Source organism: Rhinopithecus bieti, unplaced genomic scaffold, assembly GCF_001698545.2.
Source record: "Rhinopithecus bieti isolate Rb0 unplaced genomic scaffold, ASM169854v2 scaffold_61461, whole genome shotgun sequence".
NCBI lineage: Eukaryota > Metazoa > Chordata > Mammalia > Primates > Cercopithecidae > Rhinopithecus > Rhinopithecus bieti.
This window is the reverse complement of record NW_016823852.1, coordinates 1,787,781-1,809,834: the sequence shown is the minus strand read 5'-3', so window position 1 is coordinate 1,809,834 and position 22,054 is coordinate 1,787,781. Positions and strand designations below refer to the sequence as shown.

Sequence of the window (22,054 nt, the reverse complement as noted above, 5' to 3'; positions counted from 1 at the left end):
CTGCTCGTGGATGTCTAGGGGGAGGCAGTGTGTGTGTATGTGTGTATGTCTGTGTGTGTGTGTCTTTCTCAGTGTGTGTGTCTCTGTATGTGTATAACTGTGTGGTGTCTCTGTGTCTCTGTGTGTAACTGTGTGTGTGTGTCTGTGTTTGTCTCTGTGTGTGTGTCTCTATGTGTTTCTCTCTCAGTATGTATGTGTGTCTGTGTGTCTCTCTGTATGTAACTGTGTATCTCTTTGTGTGTGTTTGTCTCTGTGTGTGCGTGTCTCTGTGTCTGTGTCTGTGTCTCTGTGTGTGTGTCTGTGTATCTGTGTGTGTACCTTTCTCTCTCAGTGTGTGTGTCTCTGTGTCTCTCTGTGTGTGTCTGTGTGTGTATGTCTGTGTGTCTGTCTCTCTCTCTCTGTCTCTCTGGTCTTAATTCAACTCAACACTGCAGGTCAGGAAATGTGTCTGATCCCCACTTTGTATGAGTCACTGTGCTGGGCACAGAGAAAAGGGTGTGACTCTCTTGCTGTCCAAGGCCTTCCCAGTAGAAGGTGGCTGGGAGGCGTGAGGGGTGATGGGGATGCAGTGTGCTCCTGTGGAGGAGGAGCTGAAGCAGGCCCCAGCTACAGAGCAGGGACGGATTGGGGTTCAGGGCTGGAGCTGAATGCTGAGGAGATGTTCTCCTTGCTGAGGAAGGGCACATGGGGGCTCCAGGCCTGGCCCAAGGCCCAGAGAAGCAACTGCAGGAACTCTTAGGGTGCCAGGGCTGGAGGGGACAGTGTGAACCAGTGGGGAGAGGTACATGAGACTGGAGGGTGGCTGAGGGGATGCAGGCTGAGCGGAGATGTTACCCCGACAGCACCAGGGCTGCCTCTGTGGGGAGCTACTCTCTTGGGCAGGACAAGGGTGATATTGACCTCCAAAGCCCTACAGGGTGGACCCCTGCCTTCCTTCCAGCCTCACCTCAATGCTCTCTCCTCCTTGTGCCCTCTGTCACAGCCAGACTGCTCCTTCCAGGCCCTCTGGAACCACGAGCTCCTCTTCGTTGTAGGATCTCTGGGCAGCCTGGAATGCTGCAATGCTCTGGCCCGGGGTTGCCTGGAGCCCAGTCCCCTCTCGCTTCCAGGACCACCCCATCAAAGAGCAACCTTCGTGTGCTCTGTTCAGACCACATTCAGTGCTTGGTTTGTGGTTATTTCTTTGGTGATTTGCTCATTGAATGTCTGACTCTCCCGCCTGTGAACTCCTTGAGGCCATGACGGTGCACAGCATCCACCTCACAGTAGGCCCTTTAATAGACTCGCACTGAGCGGACGATGAGTGGCTGAGTGAGTAGATGAGGGCGGACGACGAGGGGCTGAGTGAGTGGATGAGGGCGGACGACGAGGGGCTGAGTGAGTGGATGAGGGCGGACGACGAGGGGCTGAGTGAGTGGATGAGGGCGGATGACGAGGGGCTGAGTGAATGAATGAGGGGAGACGGGTGCAGAGAGAGTGTGATTCTGCGGTGAGGATTGTGCCTCTAATGAAACCTCCAATCTAGCGCAGGAGAACTAGCGAGCTGTTTATTGTGAGGCTTAGGTTGTTACATTCAAGAGCTGAAACCAAGGGCTTTAGAACGTCTCTGAGGATGGAGGTTGTATAAACCGAGTCAATAAATATTGATGTGGAGTCCGGCTTTCATGTTGAGGTGCTTTGTGGGGAAGTGGGAGTTCCTCTCCCCAGCCCTCTTAGGCTCGCCCGGCATGGCGGGAGCTTTGTTGCAGGGATCAGGCACGTGGGGCCCCTGAATTTCACAAATCCACCAGAAAGGGAGTCTGGGTTCAGTAGGATGCCTCGCAGAACTGAAACCTGCCTGTAGGAAATCTCGCCCTGGAACCAAATGAGGACTCTCCAGCTCCTGCCCCACCCCAACAACCACTGGCAACTCCGTCATCCAGAATCCAGAAAGCTCACCTGTGAAACTCGCCGGCCTGAGCCGACCCTTCCTCCTCTTGTCTCGCAGTGCTGTGCTCACCTCCTATGCCATCTTAGGCCATTGACTTCACCTCACTGCCCTGTCTGGCCTCAGCACCTGAGACGCCCTACTACATCAGCCTTCCCACTGGCCTCCTTGCCTTCAGCCATCCCCCTGCAAACATGCCTTCTGTTGCCCCAGAGACATTACTCCAAAACATAATTCTGACCCTGTCACTTCCCTGCTTAGAACTGTCACTACTCCCTGTTGTCCTTAAGATCAAGTCCAAGTGTAATCTGTTCTTTGCCCCCTGCCCAGGCCCCCAGGCTTCCCCATCACTCACACCCTTGGGCCAGTCATGCCAAGGCCTTTGATGCTTCCAGAACAGCCCGTGTGCTTTCCATGTTCTGTCCATGGCTGCAGCCCGTGTGCTTTCCATGTTCTGTCCATGGCTGATGCCATTTCCTCTGCTCAGAGCCTTCTTCCCCCCGATCCTAATGTTCTTCCATGAAGTCACTTCTGATGTCACATCCCCCAGGAGGACATCCCTGATGCCCCCACCCCCAGGTTAGTTAGGTCCAGCAGCCCCCTGTGCTGATGGCCTGTCATGGTGTCGCCTCTGTGTTGCAAGTGTCTGCTCCCATCAGTCTATCTCTCCCTCCCCCTGTAGACTGTGAGGCCTCAAGAGAAAGCCTATGCCTGATTCACCACAACGTGCTGTCTGACCTCACCAGACTCTTAGGGAATGATTGGCCTTCAGTTGCAGAAGTTACCAAAATTCAGGACAGGGAGGCAAACTCTCCTTCAGCTAAAACAGCCTCCATTCAGCCTAATTCTGGGGTCATGGAACATGTGGTGCGGGCTGGCGGAAGTTAGCCCTGCTTGGGCAGAATCCCATGGGCTGGGCTGCACCCATGGCAACCAGTCAGCGTTAGGCCCTTGACTCTGATAGTCATGGAGGACACCCGGCAAGTGTCAACACACAGGACTGCTTGCATGTGGGGACCACCTGGGGGCCTCAAAACATGCCGAGGCCTGGACTACACCCCCAGAGATTCTGGTGTAATTGGTTTGAGGTGGGGCTAGAGCACCAGGATCATCTGAAACGTTTGAATCCCAGGGCATTCTAACGTGCAGCTGCTTGAGAACCACTCACAGGTAGTCCTACTAGAGCAGCGCTGCTCTTCCTGGTTACACATGGTAATTACCTGGAGAGCCTTGTCCTGGACCCATGGAATCAGAACCCATGGGGGTGGTGACAACCTAGGCATCAGCATTTCTGACCTCCTCAGCTGCTTCTAATGTGAAGCAGGGTTTGAAACCACTACCTCATAGGGACCTCCCTCCCTCCCTTTTCTTTTTCCAGAAGCATTTGCCGGAGGCCTGCTCTGTGCTCGTGCTCTCTAGCCCTGGTGGCACTTTGGTGAATCAGCCCCTGCAGTTCCTATTTGGGATTTCCTAACTCAGGGGGCATTAGCAGTGGAGCAGCCCACCTTGTAAAGGGAACCTGTCCCACCGGCGGGCTTGCTGGGTCCTGCACCAGCTCCTAGCGCCCCTTTACTAAGCCGCTGCTGACCAGGGGCCGCATCCAGCCCTGGCTGGGCATGTCCACACCCATGTTGGGAGGTCTTGCCTGGCTCCTGAGTCTCCCAAGAGGCCGGGGACTCTGCCTAGGCAAGATTTGGGGTTGCACATGGTCATTGGGATGGGAACCTTTCCAGCAGCTCCCTCAGACCCTGCATCATCAGGCTGGAGGCAATGGCAGGCTAGGGCTGAGGCTCTGAACTCCCTCCTGCGCACACACGAGCTCTGCAGCTGCACTGCAGTCCGTGGATGAGCCTGCGGCTATAGGCAACTCTCTTGGCTGGGCCCAGGTGTGTTCTCTTTGAGGGGACAGGATGCCAACAGGATTTTAATGTCCCTTTAACAGAAAGGGTCACCACTTAGGAAATTGGCTCCCTGTCCCCAGGGCAGAGCTACAGGTGCCAGGCTGCTGCCTGAATTCTGGGCATTTATCTTAAAAAACTAAGAGAAAACTCATGTAACATAAACATAACGACTTTAAAGTGAGCAGTGCAGTGGCATTTAGTGCATTCATAATGTTGTGCAACCATCACCTCTGTCTAGTTTCAAAACATTTTCATTACCCCAAAAGGAAACCCTATACCCCTTATCAGTCATTCCGCATCCCCCCAGACCCCCTAGTCCTAGCAGGCTCCAGTCTGCACCTGCTTCTGTGCATTTCCCCGTTCTGGGTAGCTCATCAGATGGAATCACATGACATGTGGCCTTGGCATCTGGGTTCTTTGGCTCAGCATCACGTTTGGAAGGGCCGTCTGCATCTGCAGCTGGTCCTTCATTCCCTTTCATGGCTGAATAACATTCCCCTGCGTGGATAGACCACAATTTGTTTATTCATTCATCAGCGGATGGAAATTTGGGCTGTTTCTACCTTTTGGCTATTGGGAAATCTGGGCATTTAAAATGTTTTATATCTCTATTCCATGTAGACTTGATCATGTGTTCCTGGGTCCTCAGCATTTGTGAGCCGTGGTCTTGGCTGGCCCCCTTTCCTGTACTATTCAAATAAGAGGTTCCTAGGGTGCGTATGTGTCTTCAGGGTATCTCTTGCTTTAAGTCCAACTTCTCTTGATTTCTCCATCTCGGCTCCACCTCTTGCCTGTGTGATACCTGGACTGATCTCTGCACCATCTCACCCCATACTGTTATCACTGCAATCCAAGGCAGGAGGCTGATAATCATGCAACGGGCTTCAACTGTTGGCTTGGGGTAATGGAGAGAATGGACAGCACATTGTGTCAACAGTAGCTTAAAAACAGTACTGTCCTAAAACTTCATACATACACTCATTAGGAATTGCTCATGGACAGTGTCTGCCCATGAGATTTGGACAGAATCCTCCCCACATCCATCTTCCTCTTTTCCTTTTCAAATTCCTCCTGTCCAGTATTTAAAACTGCCAACAAACAACTTCATATTTTTGGAGTAATGTAGACTCCTGTCTCCTTCTTTCCTTATAAACATGCCCTGGGGTGGAAAAGAGATGGCATGGACACTCCCAAAGTTATTATTATTCTTTTCCTGAATCAAAAAGAACCTTTCCTCCATGAGAAGAATCCTGCCATATTTCTGGGCCAACTGACTGAAAGGGACACCGGCTTTAAAAAATAACACACACAAATTCTGCTTGTAACATTAGATGCCGCAGTGTCATGGGGGCATCCCTGCCCCCTTGTACATAGGTGGTGGGATGGGGTCAGTGCAAGCCTGGAGATGCCTCTGACGTTAACCAATGACTGGTTTCAGATGAATCCTGATGGTGTCCCCACTTAGTTTGGTGTTGTATTATTTTTTTAAAGGTTGCTTTCAGATAATAGGTAGGAACTGGGTTTATGCTCTGAATGAGCTGGAGACCACTGCATGCTTTCGAGCAGAAAAGGGCCATGCTTTCTTTTATTTATTTATTTATTTATTTATTTATTTATTTATTTAGATGGAGTCTCACTCTGTCACCCAGGCTGGAGTGCAGTGGCGCCATCTCAGCTCACTACAGCCTCCACCTTCCAGGTTCAAGCAATTCTCCTGCCTCAGCCTCCCCAGTAGCTGGGATCACAGGTGCCTGCCACCACCCCTGGCTTTTTTTTTTTTTTTTTTGTATTTTTAGTAGAGATGGGGTTTCGCCGTGTTGGGCAAGCTGGTCACGAACTCCTGACCTCAAGTGATCTTCCCACCTCGGCCTCCTAAAGTGCTGAAATTACAGGTGTGAGCCACTGTACCTGGCCCCTGGTTTGTTTTAGATTTTATAAGGCTCTCTCTGGTTGCTGTGTGCTGAATACACCCTAGAGGACAGGGAAGTCATCGCTAGTTAGAAGGCTGTTAGATGCTGCAGATGAGATGATGATCGCTTCCACTTGGTTGGACATGATGGAGGCGGTAAGAAGTGGTCAGGTTATGGGTGTCTTTGAAGGCAGAAATGATAGTTTCTTCTGGTAGATTGGATGTGGTGTGTGAGAAAAAAGGAGTCAAGGATGACTTCAGGATATTTGGCCTGAGTGTCTGCAAATGTGAAATTGACATATTCTGAGATGAAGAAGAATGCAGGCGGAGCAGGTTTGGGTTGGGAGGAGAGCGGGAATTTGGTTTGGGAATGTGTTGAAAGTGTGTTAGATGTCCAAGTAAAGGCGAAAGAAGCAGTTGGTGTCCAAGGTTGGAATGCACCAGTGGTGGCATGGGGTAGGGATGGAAAGCAGGAAGCACTGAAAGTGATGGCTTATTGATCAACCCCCCTACATCCCACATAGTTATCAGGAAAAGTAAAATGAGGGGGAAATCACATGTTAAATCAGAAAGGAGCGGTCGGGCACAGTGGTTCATGCCTGTAATCCCAGTACTTTGGGAGGCCAGGGCAGGCGGATCACCTGAGATCAGGAGTTCAAGACCAGCCTGGCCAACATGGTGAAACCCTGTCTCTACTAAAAAATACAAAAATTAGCCGGGTGTGTTGGTGAGTGCCTGTAATCCCAGTTACTTGGAAGCCTGAGGCAGGGAGAAGCGCTTGAACCCGGGAGGCGAAGGTTGCAGTGAGCTGAGATGGCGCCATTGCACTCCAGCTCTCCAGCCTGGGTGACAGAGTGAGACTCCATCTCACAACAACAAACAAACAAAACAAAGCAAAACAAAACAAAACCGGAGCTTCAGAGATTATCCTGAAGAAGGCGTAAACAGGCCCAAAGAGCATAGGTGATTTGCCTAAGACTGCAAGTTAGTAACAAAGCCGAGACAGAACCAGTTCCTTGGACCTGTCCCCCTTTCTAGCACACCATGCTGCCTGCCAGTCCTAGGCTCTGAAGGCTGCATGCAGATACTGAAGGTGGGCAGACTGAGGCTGGATGACTCTCAATTTTATGTTCCTCCAGGTCACCATCCTTGTCAGCCTGGCCCTAGCTTTCCTTGCGTGCATCGTGTTCCTGGTGGTTTACAAAGCCTTCACCTATGACCACAGCTGCCCAGAGGGATTCGTCTATAAGGTAAGAGGTGGTTGGGTAGCCCCAGGTCACTTTCAAGTTCAGTTAGAGAGTTAATCAATGTCTTCTCTTCACTGGTGTCCAAATTCTGGGTATGATAACCTCCTTACCGACTCTTTAAAATGGAATATGTGTTTGGCAAGGAGTTTCCAAGTTTTCCTGAGGGACTCAGTCTCCAGTAGGCAGGAGAGTTCCTCCCCCAAGGTGGTGCTCTCCAGGTTCAGGAGGTGGTCCAGCTTTTACGGCACATCAACAATGAGGGAAGCAGCTCACTACCTCTTGACATGGACTGTTCCATTTTGGAAAAGCTCGGCTTGGTGTGGGCCTTCCTGGCTCAATGGCTGTTTGCTTACCCTTGCAGTGGCCTCCAGAGGTGTAAAGGCAGGGCTGGTGCCTCTGAGGTTCTTTGAAGCTCTGTCTCGAAGTCTCCCCTTGACCCACACTCTGATTAAACTCCTCTGAGAGAACAGAACCTGCTGCATGACCTCCAGGAGTCTCCTTGCCCCTCTGAACCTCATTTTCTCCCCTGCAAAATGGGGGCTGATAATGCCTGCTCCCAGGATTTGGGGGAGGCCTTAAGGAGAGAATTTAAGTAAAATCAGTTAACTTAAATTTAAGTTAAGGGCCTATTAGATAATGCGCTCTCAACAAATGTTAGTTGCAATAAAGACAGAGTCTGTTTCAGAGCGAACACAGCTGATGCTATTAATATTTATAATTACCATTTGCTGAGTATCTCTAATACATCAGAACCTTTGCTGAATGTTTCCTTAAACATTATTTCAGTTGGGCTGTACAACCATTCTGAGAAATACTGTTTCTTTGGCTCCCATTTCACACACGAGGAATTAAATGTAGAGAGTGTTTAGTTAAGAGGGTTTTCCAAGACATCACAATAATTATGTTTTGATGTAGGGAGACCAAATAGGAAGTGTGCCAGCCTGCAAATGTGTATCCTTCGGTTCTGCATTGCCTGGATTACACTCCAATCTGACCGCCTCTAGCTGGTTGACTCACCTATCGCCTGGTTGCCTCTCTGGGCCATTGCTCACAGCCAATGACTATTTATTTCCTCCATTATATACTTACATCTCTTTTCTCTTATATCAAAAGTCTTGGCTCCTAACAACGTTCATGTAATGATGTCTTTGCCTTATCCTACAATATATATAGAACAGTCACAAAATAGCACCAGTATTACTACTAAGAGATAATGAACCTGGAGACTACTGAATGAACTCGGAGGTTTCTCTGCAGCTCCATGTGTCCTTAGAACACACTCCACCAAGGGTGTAATCTGACCTCCTAAACTTCCATGGAGGGGGTTCAGATCTGGCTTCCTAGACTACACTCCAAGTGGTCAGAAGCTGAGGTTCTGAGACCATCCTGACCAACATGGAGAAACCCCATCTCTACTAAAAATACAAAATTAGCCAAGTGTGGTGGCACATGCCTGTAATCCCAGCTACTTGGGAGGCTGAGGTAGGAGAATTGCTTCAACCCGGGAGGTAGAGGTTGCAGTAAGCCGAGGTCGCGCCATTGCACTCCAGCTTGGGGGACAGAGCAAGACTCCGTCTCAAAAAAAAAGAAGCTGAGGTTCGGGAAGACTCAAAACAATGGGAACAGTAGGGGACAGTTGAATAAACTGACACATCCACACAGTGAACGTCACTACAACTGGGAAAATAAGGAAGGAAAGCCTTTATACATGGACAGAGAACGCTCTTCAAGATAGTAGGGCTGAATGATGGAAGGAAGGTCCTGCCTGTGTGTGGGCAAAGGGGAGGTGAGCGCTACTTGCTTATTGTTTTGGAAAGAAATTCAGGAAGGATAAATTTTAAAAATTAATAAAAATGGTTCATCAGGAGGAAGGGATGGACACAAGGCTTCTTCGGATCTATCTTCTTAAATATTTGTCCTTGAAATATGTAAATGTTTGACATATCTAAAAATAAATAAATAAGAAAAAGCAAGAGGTTCATTGTTTAAAGAACTTAGTTCTATATCAAGTTAAGGACATAAACGTGCAAAGAAAATAAATATTTCAACCGGTTGTAGATGACAGCATGTTCACCTCCCACCCTTGGTGGAGTGTATTCTAAGGACATATGGAGCTGCAGGGAAACCTCCAAGTTAGTCCAGTAGTCCACAGGTTCATTACCTCTTAGTAGTAATATTAGTGCTGTTTTGTGACTGTTCTATATTTATTGTAGGATAATGCAAATGAATGTTGTTAGGAGACAAGACTTTTTTTTCTTTTTCTTTTTCTTTTTTTGAGATGGAATTTCGCTTCGTCACCCAGGCTGGAGTGCAGTGGCACCATCTCAGCTCACTGCAACCTCTGCCTCCTGGGTTCAAGCGATTCTCCTGCCTCAGCCTCCTGAGTAGCTGGGAGTATAGGCATGNTTTTGTATTTTAGTAGAGATGGGGTTTCGCCGTGTTGGGCAAGCTGGTCACGAACTCCTGACCTCAAGTGATCTTCCCACCTCGGCCTCCTAAAGTGCTGAAATTACAGGTGTGAGCCACTGTACCTGGCCCCTGGTTTGTTTTAGATTTTATAAGGCTCTCTCTGGTTGCTGTGTGCTGAATACACCCTAGAGGACAGGGAAGTCATCGCTAGTTAGAAGGCTGTTAGATGCTGCAGATGAGATGATGATCGCTTCCACTTGGTTGGACATGATGGAGGCGGTAAGAAGTGGTCAGGTTATGGGTGTCTTTGAAGGCAGAAATGATAGTTTCTTCTGGTAGATTGGATGTGGTGTGTGAGAAAAAAGGAGTCAAGGATGACTTCAGGATATTTGGCCTGAGTGTCTGCAAATGTGAAATTGACATATTCTGAGATGAAGAAGAATGCAGGCGGAGCAGGTTTGGGTTGGGAGGAGAGCGGGAATTTGGTTTGGGAATGTGTTGAAAGTGTGTTAGATGTCCAAGTAAAGGCGAAAGAAGCAGTTGGTGTCCAAGGTTGGAATGCACCAGTGGTGGCATGGGGTAGGGATGGAAAGCAGGAAGCACTGAAAGTGATGGCTTATTGATCAACCCCCCTACATCCCACATAGTTATCAGGAAAAGTAAAATGAGGGGAAATCACATGTTAAATCAGAAAGGAGCGGTCGGGCACAGTGGTTCATGCCTGTAATCCCAGTACTTTGGGAGGCCAGGGCAGGCGGATCACCTGAGATCAGGAGTTCAAGACCAGCCTGGCCAACATGGTGAAACCCTGTCTCTACTAAAAAATACAAAATTAGCCGGGTGTGTTGGTGAGTGCCTGTAATCCCAGTTACTTGGAAGCCTGAGGCAGGGAGAAGCGCTTGAACCCGGGAGGCGAAGGTTGCAGTGAGCTGAGATGGCGCCATTGCACTCCAGCTCTCCAGCCTGGGTGACAGAGTGAGACTCCATCTCACAACAACAAACAAACAAAACAAAGCAAAACAAAACAAAACCGGAGCTTCAGAGATTATCCTGAAGAAGGCGTAAACAGGCCCAAAGAGCATAGGTGATTTGCCTAAGACTGCAAGTTAGTAACAAAGCCGAGACAGAACCAGTTCCTTGGACCTGTCCCCTTTCTAGCACACCATGCTGCCTGCCAGTCCTAGGCTCTGAAGGCTGCATGCAGATACTGAAGGTGGGCAGACTGAGGCTGGATGACTCTCAATTTTATGTTCCTCCAGGTCACCATCCTTGTCAGCCTGGCCCTAGCTTTCCTTGCGTGCATCGTGTTCCTGGTGGTTTACAAAGCCTTCACCTATGACCACAGCTGCCCAGAGGGATTCGTCTATAAGGTAAGAGGTGGTTGGGTAGCCCCAGGTCACTTTCAAGTTCAGTTAGAGAGTTAATCAATGTCTTCTCTTCACTGGTGTCCAAATTCTGGGTATGATAACCTCCTTACCGACTCTTTAAAATGGAATATGTGTTTGGCAAGGAGTTTCCAAGTTTTCCTGAGGGACTCAGTCTCCAGTAGGCAGGAGAGTTCCTCCCCAAGGTGGTGCTCTCCAGGTTCAGGAGGTGGTCCAGCTTTTACGGCACATCAACAATGAGGGAAGCAGCTCACTACCTCTTGACATGGACTGTTCCATTTTGGAAAAGCTCAGCTTGGTGTGGGCCTTCCTGGCTCAATGGCTGTTTGCTTACCCTTGCAGTGGCCTCCAGAGGTGTAAAGGCAGGGCTGGTGCCTCTGAGGTTCTTTGAAGCTCTGTCTCGAAGTCTCCCCTTGACCCACACTCTGATTAAACTCCTCTGAGAGAACAGAACCTGCTGCATGACCTCCAGGAGTCTCCTTGCCCCTCTGAACCTCATTTTCTCCCCTGCAAAATGGGGGCTGATAATGCCTGCTCCCAGGATTTGGGGGAGGCCTTAAGGAGAGAATTTAAGTAAAATCAGTTAACAAAGGGCCTATTAGATAATGCGCTCTCAACAAATGTTAGTTGCAATAAAGACAGAGTCTGTTTCAGAGCGAACACAGCTGATGCTATTAATATTTATAATTACCATTTGCTGAGTATCTCTAATACATCAGAACCTTTGCTGAATGTTTCCTTAAACATTATTTCAGTTGGGCTGTACAACCATTCTGAGAAATACTGTTTCTTTGGCTCCCATTTCACACACGAGGAATTAAATGTAGAGAGTGTTTAGTTAAGAGGGTTTTCCAAGACATCACAATAATTATGTTTTGATGTAGGGAGACCAAATAGGAAGTGTGCCAGCCTGCAAATGTGTATCCTTCGGTTCTGCATTGCCTGGATTACACTCCAATCTGACCGCCTCTAGCTGGTTGACTCACCTATCGCCTGGTTGCCTCTCTGGGCCATTGCTCACAGCCAATGACTATTTATTTCCTCCATTATATACTTACATCTCTTTTCTCTTATATCAAAAGTCTTGGCTCCTAACAACGTTCATGTAATGATGTCTTTGCCTTATCCTACAATATATATAGAACAGTCACAAAATAGCACCAGTATTACTACTAAGAGATAATGAACCTGGAGACTACTGAATGAACTCGGAGGTTTCTCTGCAGCTCCATGTGTCCTTAGAACACACTCCACCAAGGGTGTAATCTGACCTCCTAAACTTCCATGGAGGGGTTCAGATCTGGCTTCCTAGACTACACTCCAAGTGGTCAGAAGCTGAGGTTCTGAGACCATCCTGACCAACATGGAGAAACCCCATCTCTACTAAAATACAAAATTAGCCAAGTGTGGTGGCACATGCCTGTAATCCCAGCTACTTGGGAGGCTGAGGTAGGAGAATTGCTTCAACCCGGGAGGTAGAGGTTGCAGTAAGCCGAGGTCACGCCATTGCACTCCAGCTTGGGGACAGAGCAAGACTCCGTCTCAAAAAAAAAGAAGCTGAGGTTCGGGAAGACTCAAAACAATGGGAACAGTAGGGGACAGTTGAATAAACTGACACATCCACACAGTGAACGTCACTACAACTGGGAAAATAAGGAAGGAAAGCCTTTATACATGGACAGAGAACGCTCTTCAAGATAGTAGGGCTGAATGATGGAAGGAAGGTCCTGCCTGTGTGTGGGCAAAGGGGAGGTGAGCGCTACTTGCTTATTGTTTTGGAAAGAAATTCAGGAAGGATAAATTTTAAAATTAATAAAATGGTTCATCAGGAGGAAGGGATGGACACAAGGCTTCTTCGGATCTATCTTCTTAAATATTTGTCCTTGAAATATGTAAATGTTTGACATATCTAAAATAAATAAATAAGAAAAGCAAGAGGTTCATTGTTTAAAGAACTTAGTTCTATATCAAGTTAAGGACATAAACGTGCAAAGAAAATAAATATTTCAACCGGTTGTAGATGACAGCATGTTCACCTCCCACCCTTGGTGGAGTGTATTCTAAGGACATATGGAGCTGCAGGGAAACCTCCAAGTTAGTCCAGTAGTCCACAGGTTCATTACCTCTTAGTAGTAATATTAGTGCTGTTTTGTGACTGTTCTATATTTATTGTAGGATAATGCAAATGAATGTTGTTAGGAGACAAGACTTTTTTTTCTTTTCTTTTCTTTTCTTTTTTTGAGATGGAATTTCGCTTCGTCACCCAGGCTGGAGTGCAGTGGCACCATCTCAGCTCACTGCAACCTCTGCCTCCTGGGTTCAAGCGATTCTCCTGCCTCAGCCTCCTGAGTAGCTGGGAGTATAGGCATGCGCCACCATGCCCAGCTAATTTTTGTATTTGTAGTAGTAATGGGGTTTCACTCTGTTGGTCAGGCTGGTCTTGAACTCCTGACCTTGTGATCTGCCCACCTCAGCCTCCCAAAGTGCTGGAATTACAGGCGTGAGCCACCGCACCCGGCAAGACTTTTGATATAAGAGAAAGGAGATGCAAGTGTAAAATGGAGGAAATAAATAGTCATTGGCCATGAACAACAGCCCAGAGAGGCAACCAGAGGATAGGTGAATCAGCCAGCTAGAGGGAGTCTGTGGGGTTCCCTAGAGCGTCCACTAGAGCCGGATAGTCAGTGCGCAGAGAAGGCTGGCCTTGAATCAGTGTCAATATCAGGTTCGGGTCGTCTGGCTTCTTCTAAGTGGAGCTTTGGTGTTTGTGCTGGTGCTGGTGTTGGGAAGGCTGCTGCATGCCAGGCCCAGGTCAGGAGCTGTCACCTGCCCTCTGGTCGACAGCCCAGTGCAGCTGCGCCCTAATCAGGGTGGCTGTGTTGCTAGGCAGGCTGGAAGCAGTTTGCTGAATGACCCGACTCTGTCTCTTTCTTCCCCAGCACAAACGCTGTATCCCAGCCTCCCTGGATGCGTACTACTCCTCCCAGGACCCCAATTCCAGAAGCCGCTTCTACACAGTCATCAGCCACTACAGTGTGGCCAAGCAGAGCACTGCCCGGGCCATCGGGCCGTGGCTGTCGGCAGCCGCTGTCATCCATGAGCCCAAGCCGCCCAAGACCCAGGGCCACTAGAGGCCTGCCCCAGCCAGAATGGGGGGCGGGGTGGAGAGGAGGACCCCCATTGGCTAAGCCAAGCTCCAGTTACAAGACAACACTGTACTCCTGGGATATGGGCGGGGCCGGGGCGGGGGGGGCAGGGTGGGGGAGGAGCGCACCGAAAACATGGTGTGGCTGGAGTTGTCTGACCGATATTTCTTTTCGTTCCTTGGTATTGTATTGTTGATTCGTCCCCGAGTCAGGCTCATGTACAAAGGCATGTTTCGTGTTGATTGTTCCCATGTAAGATATTTTTAAAGCCACTGCTTATTCTTTGTTAGGAAAATGTAACAGCAGAAAAGGAAAGAAACAAAGAACATGAACAAAAAGCATTAACCTGGTTCCATCGGAAGACGTTGAAGGGCAGTGAAGAGCACAGACTCTGTGGGCTTCTTAGATAAGAAAACGTAGCTTCAGTGGGGGGTTCGGGGGTGCAGAATACGTGAGTGACACAGACTGGGACTATTCGGTTAGCCTGTGGTCTGCAGGGTAGGAACGCAGGAAATGAGGAATGGCCAAGCTGGAGAGAAGAACTGATTTTGGCGTTACTAAGCCCAGAATGCACATAACCCATAGTGAAATGTACTGTCCTCTGGTGCATTTTGCAAGATGAGCACAAACTTTCTGGGCCTCCATACTAGGACCTGGGCAGACCCACATGACCTGGGCTCTGAATGCTCACCCTGCAACGTGGGTTCTGCATCAGCAAATGCTGAGGAGTGGGCAGATTTTCTTTGTCATTTGCTTGCGTTTTCTAGATGCACACCTGGATACTGCCCATGTTGATGAGACAGCAGCGGGGGGAGAGGGAGGGAAGGAAGGTGCGGCTGCAAGAAGGAAGGCACGGGACAGGCATGTGACACTAGGCCACCAGCGATAAGCACAGGCACCGACTTTTCAGTTCTTGTTTGTTTGTTGTTTCCCAAAGTGCTGCTAAAAATAGCAACAACAATAGGATTCCAACCAGGAGCCTCAGGTGACAGCCAGGAAGAGATCTGAAGATCGGGGCCGCCACAATGCCAAATCCTTTCTAAAGGAAGCTGAAAAATGGGACTATCTTTTGCCCACTTTGTTGTGTTAAAAGGGGACATTTGTCCAAACTCCCCAACTGAGTTCTAGAAGCTCCTGACAAGGAGGCAGCATCCAGCCTTGACCAGGCCTCCCAGTTCCCTGGAACCGTATCAGGCATTCCCCTGCCTCTCCTAAACGTTTCAGGGAGGCCAGTTCTGCAGGGTGTCAGCTCCAGGACCCACAGGGCCAGAACCGGCTGGGAGAGTTGGTTATTTGAGATGTGGTACTGCTTCCTCACGAGTCTCCGACAGGTCATGTAAAGGGTATTATTTTGTGGCTTGCTGTGTTGCTGAAATCATCATATGCAACAGCTGGGTACTAAGACTAGCATAGCTCAAACTATCCTGCCAAACGCTCTCATCTGATTTTTCCTCCCTTCTCCCTCAACCTCCCATCACCCTGAGTCACCTGTAAATTCATTTGTCATCCAAAGCGGAATAACAAATTGTCCCTAGCAAAACCGCTGAACGCTTTATAATTTTGTGGTGTATTTTTGTCAGTAGGTAGCAGAGGCTGAAGTATTTTTTGGTGTAATTCTTGAAATTTTCTGACAGGAAACAAATAAAGATAGATGTGTCTGAGAGTCTTGACCTTCCTTTGCAATGTTCTTTTATCTGCTGCTCAGTGAGCCTGATGGGGAAGATGCTGGGGGTGGGGGTCCCAGAGGGCAGGGTGAGCCCTACAGTGTTCTGTTGGGCTGGGGCTAGGATTGGACTGTAGGGCAATGTCCATCCTCAGGTCACTGGGGCCTAAGATGGTGTTGCGGTCCTAAGGAAGGACCGAGAGGTGTTCCCGGCTGCTTATCTGCCAGCTCAATGTCCTTCATGCAGTGGATGCCTACTGGGCAGCTTCTAGGGCCAGGCTGTGCTGGGCATGGGGAATGGGAATACAGCAACGGATGACACAGAGTCACTGCCCTGAAGTCTGGCGAAGGAGTCAGATATGAAAATAAAGGTGTGGTGATGCCCTTGACTTAATGCAACTGGTGGTTAGCCACAACTGAGGAGGAAGATGTTGAGGATCCCTTTTTAAATTGCTCATTTCGGGCTTAGCGTGACCTTGGCAGGTAGGGGACATTGATCCCATTAGACAGATGAAGACATGGAGGCTCAGAGGGGAAAAAGAGACTACGAGGGCTGTAGCAGAGCAGTGGGGGTCCAAACCCAGGTTTGCGGGACTCCTTTGCACCCCCACACTACTTCTGTTGCATGTTAGACCCTGAGCAACACTGTCTAATGCTTTTCCAGAAAGTCGAGTTGCAGCTCTAAGAGTGAATGAGCTGATTCTCAGCCGGAACTCGGTATCAATGGTGACTGTGAAGAAAAGCCAACCCCGAAATGCCCTATGCTCCAGGCCGAGTACTAAATGCCTTATGTGTCTTCGTTCCTACAACCCTCCTACCAGTTCTGTGAAGTAGGTGCTCCAACCTTCAACACCACTGCCATCCGCTTCGTCATCATCATCCCCATTTGGGGACGAAGAACTGGAGGAACTGAGCGGCGAAGCAGCTTGCTCGAGGTCATGCAGTCAGTGAGCAGCAGAGCTGTGATTGAAACCCACACCTTTTTGGTGCCAGGGTCTTAAGCACTGTGCCATGTTGCAGTGACCATGCATCTTTGCATCTTTATAGGTTATAGTTTGTGCTCACACATCTCCTCTAACATGGATGGCAGGCCATCGGTGGAAGAGACCAGGATTGACTTTGGGCAGAGTTGGAAGCTGAGGCTCCAAGCGGGTTGCTGTGCTAGGGGTTGGGGCTGAACATGCATGGTGGTTGGGAGAGAGAAGGGAGACGACACAGCACCTCCCCGCTGGGGCTGCACAGGCTGCTGAGCATAGGGCCTCAGACAACCCTGCCCACTCCCATACAGCCTCTGGTTTCCAGCCTGGCTTTGGGAGATGGCGAGTGGGAGAGTGCAGGGATCGGCGCTGGCATCCCACCCACAAAGCCTGGCTGAGCCACATAGCCAGCACAGAAACACCCAACATTTCTTTCAATTACACAGAATCAGTGAAAGGCTTAATGAACACATGTACAAACACTGTCATAAGTGGATTTGCCACTCCAGTGCCTCAAAAAGTAAGAAAGCTATCACTTCTCTGGAATGAACAGGCTATGGGTGAATGAGTAGAAACGAGGGAGAAAGAGAGGGCCAGAAGATGGGTGCAGATATTTCTGTTTTAGGAGTGACTCTGGGGCCAAGTGCTATCCTTATCGGAATATAGTGCTATCCTCTATCGGAATAGACGACGATGCCTAACTCTTCCCATGAATGTATCCAAGGAGTGTGGCATCAGTTAGAAGAGTTTAACCCAAGTGGGTTTGGTTAGGGACATCTCTGAATTTTGCAGGATGGGGTGTTACAGAGCCCTGCTGGTCAGGGGAGCAAGGCAATGATCCTAAAAACAGCACCTTGGTTTGTAGATTAAGCTCTGTTTGTGTATTTTGCCTGCTTTTTAATCTACTCACCAACATTGGAACCTCCCCAGATAGTCCCCCAGATAAGACAGGATGAAGGTTGTGCAGAGAGGGTGACTGGGCTGGGCCTGCATGTGGCAAGAAATTCTGAGGCAGGAGGGCATGTCTGTGTGGGTGTCAGCCTAGGTTCTGGGAGAACCTGGCCTTGGAACTGGGCCTTGAAGGACGGGTTGCACTATGACAGGAAGAATCTGAGAGGGTGGAGGAGAGACAGGAGAATTCGGGAGGGAAAGCCCAGGGCTTCTGCTCATAAGGCTGCTGGGGTGCCTCCCCCAAGCCAATGCCAGAGGCAAAGATTCAACTCCGTGCCCCGGGCTCACAGTCCAGGCTGGGGGAGAGGAGGAGCGAGATGAAAGAGCAGCCCGTAGCTGCATACTGGGGAGAAGCAGTGATGGCGCCCAGAGTCATCCCAGCGGTCGATCGGATCAGAAGGTATTTAGGGAGATACATGTTTTTTCTGGAAAATTGAAAGGCCACCTGTCAGAACTGCTGTTGGTCAATTTATCTTCCCTCAACTCCTGCGATGTGCTCTAATCCAAATGGGGAGTCATGTGGAAGAAGAAGAAATTGATCCCCAATAATTTTTCCAAGAAGCACACAATACCATCTCTTTAAAAAATAGCACTCCTGAACAGTGGAGAGAAAAGGACTGGTTTCCACGGCAACGGCAACGCGGTTTCCCATAGGTCTGACTCAGTCTAGCAGAGCAGCCTGTTTATCTGAGTCTGTCCTTTTGTCAGAAATGACCTGTTTCTGAAAACACAGATCTAGAGTTCATTTAGTCAAAGTTGCCCCCAAAGATGGTTGCGCCTCTCTCTCTGGACACTCCCCAGTCCTCTCTCTCCTCACTGTCTCCTCTCTTTCTCTTAATCTTTCTCTTTTTCTCTCTGCCTCACTATCTCCTTCCGAGGGAATGTTGTCTAGAGGCTGTGGACTGAGCTTACGTAATTTATTTTTCAATTCCAGACCCTTGGTGAGAGCCTTGCTGGGTTTGGGCCCAGGTGTTGGGGGTGTGGCCAGTGGCACAAGGAGAGGTTGGACCCTGGAGGAGAGTAGGCGACTCTGGGACCCAGTGCGACTCCTGCACCTGCCTCTGCTAGTTCCCTTCCTCTCTTCACACTGCAGTTCCTTATCTTTAAGATGGGAATAAGAATTGTTCCTACCTCATTTTGTGAGAACTCCATGACATAGTGTTTAAAGATTTACCTAGAGCAGGAACTCGACAAATTGTAGCTACTGTGGATCAATCTCTCTGCCTCAGTTTCCTTACCTGTAAATTGGAATTACTTGTAAATACCACCCCTTCCCCGCCCTCCACCAATAGGGTTGCTGTGGGTTAAAATAAGGTACTGGCCTTGAAATGACTACAACAGAGAAACGGATTACCTCCTGCCCACCTTCAGGAAGCTCCCAGGCCCTGTCCCTTTCCTCCCAGGGTGGCCTCATGTCATCTACAACATGTGCCCCAACAACACAAAGTCACAGGCTGCCGCATTTTCTTCATGTCGACTCACAGTTTTCAGTTGCTGCATTTAGTTACACAAATACATCATCTTAAAAAAATGTCATTGAATCTTAAGTTCTGGGGTCCAGGTACAGGATGTGCAGTTTTGTTATATAGGTAAACGTGTGTCATGGTGATTTGCTGCACCTGTCGACCCATCACTTAGGTATTAAGTCCAGCACACATTAGCTATTTATCCTGATGCTCTCCCTCCCCCCACCCTATCCCCTGACAGGCCCCAGTGTGTGTTGTTCCCCTCCCTGTGTCCATGTGGTTCTCTTTGTGCAGCTCCCACTTATAAGTAGGAACATGCCATGTTTGGTTTCTGTTCCTGTGTTAGTTTGCTGAGAATGATGGCTTCCAGTTCCATCCATGTCCCTGCAAAGGACATGATCTCATTCCTTTTTATGGCTGCATAGTATTCCATGGTGTATATATATCACATTTTCTGTACCCAGTCTATCATTGATGGGCACAAATACATCATTTTTAAAGATTACAAATAAAGTGTTGCTTTGAGGTCTCTGTCACATTTTCCAAAACCATTTTGATTAAATTATTTACATGCACTTCAAAATAAGCAATAAATAAATAAATAATAAAATAAAATAAAAAAACAAGATTACAGACTTTATTCAAATGTCACCAGTCTTTCCACTAAAATCCTTTCTCTGTTTCAGGATCTGATCCAAGCCCCTGGATTGCATTTAGTTGTCTCCTCAGTCCTTTCAGATTTGTAACAATTCCTGCTTTACCTAGTCTCTCATAACCTCGACACTTTGGATGTGCTGATAAGGTACTTTGTAGCCTATCTCTCAATTTTGTCTGACATTTTTCCATGATCACCCTGAAGATATGGATTTTGGAGGAAGAACTGCACAGAGGTGCCCTTCTTAGAGCGTCATATCATGAGTACAAGATATTGATATATCTTATTACTGGCAAAGTTAACCATGATCCCTTGGTTTAGGTGGTATTTGCCAGGTTTCTCTATTACAAGTTATATTTTTTTCTTTGTAATTAGTAAAAATTTGAGGGAAGTTCCTTTGAGGACAATGCAAAATATTCTGTTTCTTCTTTCATACATGAATGTTAGTGTTTATCAATGGGTCTTACCTGCAGCAGTTACTGTTACAGTGTTCTAATAGTACTTTTCTATCTCTCCCATTTCTTATACATTTATTAACTGGAATTCCCCTCTAAGGAAGAGTTGTCCCATCTCCACATTTATTTATTCAATCATTTATTTATATTAGTGTAGACTCATAAATATTTCTTTATTCTTTGGATTAAAATCCAATACGATTTTTATTTTGTTGCTCAAATTGTTTCTAATTTTGTCATTGAGGGCTCTTTCAGCTTAGCTCATGTGTCTTTTTGACACATCCCCTTTTTTTTTAATAGTTCCTAATTTTCTGGCACCACGAGATACTCCAGGCTTATCTTATATTTTCCCGTTTTCAGTCCTGGGATCGATTGTGTCTCCAGGGAGCCCTGGTTCCTTTGATGAGGGAATGACATTTAGAAACCCAGTTCTGGATGTTAGCTGTGCTCACTGCTGCAGGGGGGCCATTGCTTCCACGCTTTCTTGCTATACAGAGATAGGAAGTTATGGATGTATACTAGCCTGTGTATACATCTGTCTATTTGTCTGTCTGCTATCTATCTAACTATCTATCTATCTATCTATCTATCTATCTATCTATCTATCTATCTATCATCTCTCTCTCTCTCACACACACACACAAACATGAGTATTCTAATCCCTCTTACTCCAATGCAAAATCATAGGGGTTTTTTCTAGGATTCCCTCTTCACTTGCTTGTAATTTCTTTCTCTGACAGTGGGAAATATGTCTCTATTATTTACAATATATTTACTTATTCATTCATCTCTAGTGTACATGTGAAGTCACTTCAGATACATTTTTTTGGCATTTAGAATTTCTGACATTGTTAGAGATGCTTTCTGAGTCACTAACATTGTGTTCGAGAGTATAGCATCTTCGTGTTTCATTGTAAGGATTCATATATAAAGTCACTTCATGTTTTCTGAAGGCTAACATTTTTGGAGGGCGCAATGTGTTGTATTATGTTTAAGCGGAGTTTCCCAAGGCCTCACCACTTAGAGTAACAATGAGGTCTTATTAACAATAATCTCTTAAACATCATAGATACCTACTCCCATCTGCTCATGCAGGATCCTGTCCCCCTTGTAAAGATCTCACTCATCAGCCCACTACAGACATTTCTGGGAGCTCCCAGGTGGAATCTCACATGTGCCCAAGAACAGGTGTGTACCTGCTGGACTTGGCTGCTCCTCTGAGCTCCATGGATGCCCCAGATGTTCTCAGGCTCTGTTGGACAGCTCCTCAGATGCCCTGGAGTTCCTGCAGTTTCCAGTTGCCTCAGGATCCAGTGGAGTAAGTGAAGATGACATTCTTATTTTATTTATTCTATTTTATTTAATTTATTATTTTTTTAGAAACAAGGTCTTGCTCTGTCACCCAAGCTGGAATGCAGTGGCATGATTTTAGCTCATTGCAACCTTGAACTCCTGGGCTCAGGAGATCCTTCCACCTCAGCCAGAGGTACTCTTTTTCTTTTGAACTTCATTCCATTATCAGAGGCCCACTGCGAGACTGCTTTTGCTTCCAGTATCCAACAGAGTTTTAACCAAAATGGTTCTCTGTTCTTTCCGTTTTATCCACAGCACCCCTACCTTTGCCCTACTCCACGTGGGACCCATGCATGACTCCACGGGGGCTGCACTGAAGGCAAATCTGAGTAACAGCTGTCACGCTTGACACACACTATACCTGTTCCTACCTCCACCCATGGCAGGCTCTGCAAACCAGCCACATCACCCTTTCCCACTGAGCCCTGCCGCAGCCAAGTAATCTTTCCTGCACAGCTCTCTGTGCTCCCTCCGCTACTCAATTTGATGCTGATAGTGACAGAGGTTTCTGGCTCTTTAGAGTGTTTCATGACCCCTGTTCATAGCATGCAGTTGTTTCTGGGAAGGCCATGACTGGTGGGGGATTTTCTTTCTCAGCCCCTCTTGCTTC

General features: G+C 47.9%; 1 protein-coding gene across 5 annotated transcripts in view; it reads left to right on the top strand.

The window, feature by feature from the left end:
- The window catches only part of NSG2 (neuronal vesicle trafficking associated 2), a 137,561-nt gene extending 121,967 nt beyond the window's left edge, over window positions 1–15,594 (top strand). For all 5 annotated transcript variants that reach the window (XM_017861904.1, XM_017861902.1, XM_017861900.1 and 2 more), the window contains 2 exons: window positions 6,877–6,987; window positions 13,718–15,594. In XM_017861904.1, coding sequence (XP_017717393.1) covers window positions 6,877–6,987; window positions 13,718–13,909 — 303 coding nt within the window. In that variant the 3' untranslated portion in view covers window positions 13,910–15,594. The remainder of the gene's footprint in view (window positions 1–6,876; window positions 6,988–13,717) is intronic.
- The last annotated feature ends 6,460 nt before the right edge of the window (window positions 15,595–22,054 follow it).